Raw genomic sequence first — 8,407 nt, 5'->3', positions numbered from 1 at the left:
CCACCATATCCTTTAGTCCACAGCTGCTTCAAAGGTGACATCTGACACGACCTTGAGTGAAACCCGGTCCAAAAACGGCACAACACGAGAGTAAACAATGAGTTATGCAGAGATGTGATTCAATCAGAACATCTAAAACAAACTTATTCACTAACTTTCTCTTGTTGGGAGAGGTAACAGATGGCGTTGCCATGAGCGACGATGGAGAGCATCCAATCGGAGTCCGGACACCCCGCTCGCCCCGCCCACTACTCCAGCTGCCAACCAATGAGACGCGAGAGTTGAAGTTCACGGTTTTTCTCGCGTTCGGGCTTCTTAAATCCGCTCTCCGTTAGATGGGAGTCGGCCATTTCAACTCCACGGGCAAACCCCACCGACGTGAAGTGAGCGGGACAGGCAGCTGACAACATCCGAAAGATGAGTGAGACAGCTATTTCCTTCGCCAAGGACTTCTTGGCCGGTGGTATCGCCGCTGCCATCTCCAAAACCGCCGTAGCCCCCATCGAGAGAGTCAAGCTTCTCCTCCAGGTGAGCGTGGACTTCACACCTCATCAGTCACAGCCGGTGGTGATAAGATGCTACTTCTTGTATCTGCGACACAAACTAGGAGTTGCTCAGTTTGAAGCCTCTTCTTGCTGATGTTTTCTAGAAGTTTCCAAGTGATGGAGAGTGAGTTTAAAGAGATATCGCGATAGGAAAAACAAGTGAATGTAGACTTTGTAGAGATGCTGCGTTGTTTGTGAGTCCAAACATGGTGAATCAGCTCTGTCAGAGATTTGCTGCAGGCTCACATGAATGAGCATAATCGAGGCGCATCAGACCTGTTACGTAATACACTGGCCAGCAGGCTGCAGTCTCACCCCAGCTTAAATGAAGTGTGTTATTAAAAGGCAGACATGACAGTGGTGTTTAAAAAAAAGTGCTCATCTTGCATGACAGGTCTGTAGTTTGGCTTCACAACAAACAAGCAAGGTCAGAGCAAGGTTTGCGACATGGCTTTCCTCTGCTGCATTGGGCCTGGGCTCAGCAGCAGGAGCAGGAGCAGGAGGAGGAGGAGGTGGGGCTGTGAATTGTTGAATGGATGCCATCAGAGTAGTACTCTGGCACATGGCTACAAATGTGTCTGTCACACAGACGCATTAGTGTGTCCTCACCAATCAAACATAGGTTAGGTTAACAGGTGAAAGGTAGAGGCTATGTTGAACTTTATCTGCTCTCCTGCCTTCATCGTGTCCTCATCTCTGCTTTAATTACAGGTTCAACATGCCAGCAAGCAGATCGCGGTTGACCAGCAGTACAAGGGCATCATCGACTGTGTCGTCCGTATCCCCAAAGAGCAGGGCTTCCTCTCGTTCTGGAGAGGGAACCTGGCCAACGTCATCCGATACTTCCCCACTCAGGCCCTCAACTTTGCTTTCAAGGACAAGTACAAGAAGATTTTCCTCGACGGCGTGGACAAGCACAAACAGTTCTGGAGATACTTTGCGGGTAACTTGGCGTCTGGCGGCGCCGCCGGAGCCACGTCGCTGTGTTTCGTCTACCCCCTCGACTTCGCCAGAACACGTCTGGCCGCTGATGTCGGCAAAGCCGGTGCGGAGCGTGAGTTCAAAGGCCTGGGAGACTGTTTGGTGAAGATCTCCAGGTCTGATGGCATCAAGGGTCTGTACCAGGGCTTCAGCGTCTCAGTACAGGGCATCATCATCTACAGAGCTGCTTACTTTGGTGTCTACGACACAGCAAAGGGTGAGTTTTAATTAACAGGCAGACTTAGTCGCTTTTGTTCGCCTTTGAGAGTTAAATTAACCTTCTTGATTGACATTTCTCTTTCAGGTATGCTTCCAGACCCCAAGAACACACACATTTTTGTCAGCTGGATGATTGCTCAGTCCGTCACTGCTGTCGCTGGTCTTGTTTCCTACCCCTTCGACACCGTCCGTCGTCGTATGATGATGCAGTCTGGACGCAAAGGAGGTAATAAAGACAACAAAACAAAGTATAAAGTCCTGTTTTTGCTGATGTGTTAGCAGAATAAAGTTGTGACTCCTTTTTGTAATTCTGTTTATCCCCTCAGCCGACATCATGTACAGCGGCACCATTGACTGCTGGAGGAAGATCGCGCGTGACGAGGGCTCCAAGGCCTTCTTCAAGGGAGCCTGGTCTAACGTGCTCAGAGGCATGGGTGGCGCCTTCGTGCTCGTCTTGTACGATGAGCTCAAGAAAGTCATCTAAGCTGTTTTTGTATGTCCACTGTTCATGTTGTGAAGTTTAATTGTAACATATCTTGTACATTTGGAAGGACTTAAATGCTGCACTATATTTATAGGGACCAACTAGTATTTTGTACTAGTTGTACGGGCGGAAACTGTTATGCACTCTTCACTTGGCCCATGCTTTGTCTGCTTTTGTTTTGCCCCTCACCAGAATGTCATTCCCTGAACACAGGAACTTTACCGGGAAAAGAGAAATAAACACAAACCTACTGAGTGAATCTGTCTGGTTTTGAAATGTAATCTCATTTATGGAGGGTGACGTTACAGAGCGTCCTGGCAGCTCATGTCCTCAGTCGCATTGCTTAAGGAAGCTATTTGGCAGCCTCTTGTGTCAAATGTAAGCTTAGACCTGCAGACGTCTCCCAGGTTGTAATTGGGGTCGAGCCAATATCAGCTGAGAAAGTTGACCTGCTGACAATAATTCAACCGAGGCACGCTTGCTGAAAAGTGATAGACGTGAAGTTGGAGCTTTACCGGTGTCATTTAACATTAATTGATAGTTCAGCAGAACATTTTCACAAGTGATTTCCTGCAGAGAAACAACCAGAGTTACCTATAGGGAGGTAGATTAGTCCCACCTACTAAATTTACTTTTTATCTCCTGCCAAGTCTCATCTGACTCCAATTGGAGTGAGTGAGGACTTTAACCTTGAGCTGTCTGACCACTCAGCAGAGTGACAAACCTGCTCCACGTATTTACTACCACAGTCAAGTGATCTCCAGATCTCTGCCAATTAAAGTGCGTTTAAAATTTTATTCCATATGCTTGCTATTTATTATCAGAAAGCGAAGGGCACCCAGGCGGGTTCATAGGGATTTAGGCACGTGTTCATTTGTTTTTTAAGGGGCGTCATGAATTGAATTCCTCCTGATACTTGATCTTGCCACCTTTAAAAGAAGCACATGATTGTAACCCTATCAGGACGAGACATGTTGCACTTCTTGGCGTCTAACCAGGGTGTGTACTGATCTTTCTCCAAAATCAGATCTTAATCTTCGTCCTAATGCTGTCCAGTGGTGGAACGCAACTGTAAAACAGATACTCAAGTTCAAATCTGAGTATTACTTTCTCATCCCAGTTTCTTTCTTTCTATTTCGCTACATTCTTTATACTTCATTTTTTTACTAGTTACTTTACAAATTAAGATTTTTGCATCCAAAACATACAAAGATCTTAAAAATGTTTTGTTATAATTGTTACAATTGATTAATAATTGAATTGACAGAAAATTGATAAGCAACTATTTTTGATCTGTTAAAGTTAAACATTTCATTGTTCCAGCTTCAAAAATGTAAAGATTTGCTGCTTTTTCCTTTTAATTATTTTAATTTTTGCTGCAAATAACGATTATTTTCAATCAATCAGTCCGTTATTGTCTTGACAAATCGATTGGTTGTTTGTTCTATAAAATGGTAGAAAGTGTTGATCAGTGTTTCCCAAAGCCCGAAAATCAAGTTTCTTGTTTTGTCCACAACTCAAACATATTCACTATTTTTTTTATTTTGTTTTTTTGGATGGACAAAAGCACAAGCATTGTGATGTTGTCACTCGGGGGACTTTAGGTGATTGTGACAGCATTTCTTGCTATTTACAGAATTTTTAAACCAATCAATTGATTTAATGTAGTAAATAATCAGCAGATCAATCTATAATGAGAATAATTACTGGTTGCGGTCCTTCACAAAATAGTTCGAAACGAGCTCCACTTTAACCAACCACAACAGTAAAATCCTGCTTTTACATCCATGCACAAGAACTAAAATGCATTTACTTTCAATACTTTAAGAACATTTTATGATTTTATGTACATACTTACTTGTAATAGAGTATTTTTACAGTGTGGTATTAGTACTTTTATGTAAGTGAAGGATCTGAATACTTCCTCCAACACTGGGGCTGCCATTGTTTCAAAACAACTCTCCACGCTAAGGATTTCTGACATTTGACGTCTTAAGTGTTTGCAGTAGCTATTATCTGCACCCTGATATTCCAGCAGTACACTGTCACTTTGTATTATGGACTGCACGCTGACTGTGAGGTCACATGGCCACTTGGCAGCTTTGATCAGCCTTCAGACATTTTTATTATGAACATTATCCATTTCTCTGTTTCAATTAGGAGGCTATTTGAAGTGTGCAGTCTGAAATTCTTATTAGCAGTGACTCGAACAAAAGGCAGAGTCAAATTCTCTGTTTGATTTTAACATCACAGAAAGTCTACAGCTGTAATTACTCTTACTGAAAGTGTGACTACATCATTTGAGTCTATGAGAATTAAGTTATTTTAAAATGGCTGAACCGTTACTCACTCTCACAGTTCATCAGAAGTTTAATTCTGTCAGTAGAGATGTCTCTATCGAGTATTTCCCTGACGTGATTCTTCAATTATGGATGAAGCATCAAGAATGATTAACTACACAATGAACTTTATAGAGTTTGGTGAAATGAAGCAGCTACAGACAATTTGCAGATATATTTTTTATGAATGTGGTCATGCTGTGTACTTTTAAAAGCACTCTGCTTGTGTGTAGACCCAATCGCTGTGTGTTGGACACTGAGCCCAGACGGATCTTGAATGGAGGACGTAGCCTCACTTTAGCAACACTATCAGATTACATGATTTACTCGGCTGGACGCAGTCTAATCTCCTTCCAGTGATTCAGAAAGTCTCGGATGTAACCGTCGACCTCAGAAAATCAGTTTTAAACTGTTTTGACCGCTCCATCCCCAGAAGCCCCTCTCAGCAGGTATATATGGTTAATCCTTCATCCAGCAAGCTGCTCCATTACAACTTACAACAGGGATTAAAGAATCAGAGGCAACGGGGTTCACACACAGTCTGCGTCCTCCTCGAGGTCACACAGGGAACAAGTCAGACAAGCGTAGTCTGCATGTTGTCAGCCTGACAGAGTACAGTATGATCCTGAAATGTGTGAATTCATTAATATCGCTCAGTATTTAGGGACAATAACGCCTTAAAACTTCTTCTGTTTATGCAAAGTTTTCAGCCGTCTTGCAACAGAAACACTTGTAACACTGGTTGCACTTACAGGCACACCAGCACATAATTCAGGTGTACCCAATAATACATTCTGATTTAATTTCTCAACACATTATGTAAAATTAAATGTTTTTTTCTTCATTTAAATCATAGCAGATACAACAAGAAATTGCAATAAAAGAATAAAGTTATAAAGTGCTTGTCACAAACTGACAAATTAACCTCAAATCTTATTGGGGTATTGTAAAAATGATCGATTGATATAAAAGCTTACAATTTAATCTACAGAAAATATGTTCAGAGGCTAATATCTGACTTTACACTCAGTTGGTGTTTGTTACAAAAATGTTTTTATACGGTTTTTAATCTGTCCTGCTGAATATCAGGTGCACCGGTGCGACCAATGGAAAGGGAGAGTCGCAGACTTTTGGGCAGTAGTATTTTCAAACTAAGATGGTGAAAAATATTAAATCTAATTTTGGTAAATATTTCAGCCCTCCTGTTGCAAGTACTTCCCATCATTAGATGTCCCAGCTAGAAACGCCTGCTGTAACTTTAAGGTTGAAGATACAAAATGAATTTGTCATTACACAACAAAAGATCAGATAACCAAGCTACATACCTTCTTAAGGGAAGTAGCCTCCCCATTTACTGCAGTAAAAGTCATCTTACTTGTGTGTACGTAGTATTTTGCAGTTTAAATTGTTCATGTTGGGGCTAGTTTTAACAACTATATAGACTGTTTGGTAATTGAATCTATAAGAACTCGACGTATCTCTTAAAAAGTACAATATTTATCTATGATTTGTATTTAATTAGCAGTATAAAGTAGCAGAGAGAGAGAAAATACTCAAGTACAAGTACTTCAACCAATGTAGAGTAAATGCTGTGGCTTACTCTTAAAAGAGTGGAGAGCTGTGTGTGTGTGTGTGTGTGTGTGTGTGTGTGTGTGTGTGTGTGTGTGTGTGTGTGTGTGTGTGTGTCTACATGTAGGTCTACGGATCACTGAAGCGTCCCGTCGCACTAAAAGCCGTCTGTCAGGCAGCCTGTTGCGTAATTTCAGCTGTTAGACTGAATGACGTCAGCGGGTCATGACCTCGCTGTTTCCACTCATGAGGAAAAACCACACAAAGAGATGACTGATAAATAAATAAATAAATAGTGCAGTTTAAAGGAAGTGTGGTCTTGTTATAGTTGTATCTTTTATGGTATTGAAGGAGAATTCACCCAAAGACTGTAGTGTGAAGGTTTTTAGCCTCAGTGCTTGAATATCATAGTAGTTGTTGAGTTTATTTTCTGCTTATTTATTCATCATTTCCTCATTATCAGATGTGCATTTAATGACAGTGAGCTTTGCTGTGCTGTTAAATTTATGCTCAACAGTACACATCATATAATCCTGTGTTCTGATTAATAGTATAGCATAAATTATATTTAATATCATAATCCTTGTACAAATCAGAGGGTGTCCTTCAGTTCTGATCTGTGTGTGGTTAAAGAGCAGTGTTATCGCCACCCTGTGGTATTTAACTGGTTACTGCCACCTTAAATTCAGAACAGTTAACAGTGTTCGATGATTTAGAGCATATCGATGTAACATAACGTCCTTGGAGCATATTTTATAGCTCCAGCAGCACTTTAAATTTGAGATATTTCATCACTGAGTTTGTGCAATTTAGAGGGTAGAAAACTAAATGTCATTAAAACTGATTGAATGAACCAAAGCATTTTTCATTTGTTTCTTTATTTATTTATTAAGTTTAATGGTCTGTCCAGTGGATTAGTGCGATGATGACTCTCCCCCTTCATGAACTGAATTACTACAACTTTTAAATCTTTTCCAAACATGTTCTCAGTCTAACTTTAAGATAATAAATGTTTCTCTTATCAATATCCAATTTCTTATTAACATTTCCTGTTTCCTGTTGATTTAAATAATGATTTTGGTTGGCTGATGATAGGATGCTTTTCGCAGTTTTACTTGAGCATTTCCATTTTCTGCTACTTTATACTTCCACTCCATTTTGGAGTCATATTTATGTGTACTTATTTGATAACTACAATTAGAAAAATTGTTGATTAATTTAATATCAGATACTTTATATATTTACTAAAGTACTATTTGTCTTCGTCAGAGTAATATTTTCACATGATATCTTTACTTTCACTCACACTGTGTTTTTGTGCATCCCTGTAATCGACATTGGTGGAAAGTAACTAAGTACATTTACGCAAATATTTTACTTAAATACAACTGTGAGGTACCTGTACTTCACCTGAGTATTTTCATTTTCTGCTACTTTATAATTCTATAATTATCTATTAAACATTTCAGAGGGAAATATTGTTGTTTTTTTTACAGGCACTGCGAGACGATCCGAGGCAGTGCCTACATGTACCTTGGACTTTCTTTCTGTACACTCACTGTTTTTTTCATTTTTTATGTGCGCCTGACCTTTGTACTCATTCTTGAAGAGCACCTGACACATCACTCCATTTTTACACCTGACTCGCTGCAGCACTCGCCTTATTTTTCTCAAGTATTCATACACAGTTTGGGGAGATGAGGTGAGTAGAACCCGACTGATATTCGATTATTGGGGCTGATACGGATAACGATACTGATAAATATAAAGATAATGATAACGATAATTGTAACGATAGCGATTACAATAATTGTAACAGTAACGATAACGATACTGACAACAATTATGACAAAGACAATGATGATGATACCGATAATGATAACTGTAACAATACGATACCGATTACAACAAAGATTACGATAATGATGACAATAATGATACTGACAACAATTATGACAAAGACAATGATAATGATAACGATAATGATAATTGTAACAATAATGATGCCGATACCGATAACGATTGCAACAAAGATAATGATTGTAATGATTATAATGGAGTCAAAATTTCTGATAGAGATATATATAATATATATATTCTGTATATCCGCCGATATATACAGTACATAGTTTTTGCAATGATCCTACAAATGTGGGCTTTTTAAAAATATTTTTTTGTTGCACTGTATATTAATGAGACAACTAGTTGTTAATATAATACGTCAGTCAGGGGGCATTTTATTTAAAAACCAGTACTTTCACATTATTACT

At 39.6% G+C, this 8,407-nt stretch overlaps 1 protein-coding gene across 1 annotated transcript; it reads left to right on the top strand.

The window, feature by feature from the left end:
- The first annotated feature begins 325 nt into the window (after nucleotides 1-325).
- slc25a5 (solute carrier family 25 member 5) lies at nucleotides 326-2,488 on the top strand. The gene is made up of 4 exons (XM_073487004.1): nucleotides 326-528; nucleotides 1,257-1,743; nucleotides 1,831-1,971; nucleotides 2,072-2,488. The coding sequence occupies exons 1-4, from the start codon at nucleotides 418-420 to the stop codon at nucleotides 2,227-2,229; spliced, it is 897 nt and encodes a 298-aa protein (XP_073343105.1). The 5' UTR covers nucleotides 326-417; the 3' UTR covers nucleotides 2,230-2,488.
- Nucleotides 2,489-8,407: the final 5,919 nt, after the last annotated feature.

Source organism: Pagrus major, chromosome 18 (assembly GCF_040436345.1).
Source record: "Pagrus major chromosome 18, Pma_NU_1.0".
Classification (NCBI taxonomy): Eukaryota; Metazoa; Chordata; class Actinopteri; order Spariformes; family Sparidae; genus Pagrus; species Pagrus major.
This window is presented reverse-complemented; position numbering and strand designations above follow the sequence as displayed.

Coding starts and splice junctions, on each gene's coding strand:
- slc25a5 (XM_073487004.1), top strand. CDS start 418: ATGAGTGAGACAGCTATTTCCTTCGCCAAGGACTTCTTGGCCGGTGGT. Junction 1,744..1,830: donor TGTCTACGACACAGCAAAGG/GTGAGTTTTAAT, acceptor TTTCTCTTTCAG/GTATGCTTCCAGACCCCAAG. Junction 1,972..2,071: donor GCAGTCTGGACGCAAAGGAG/GTAATAAAGACA, acceptor TTATCCCCTCAG/CCGACATCATGTACAGCGGC.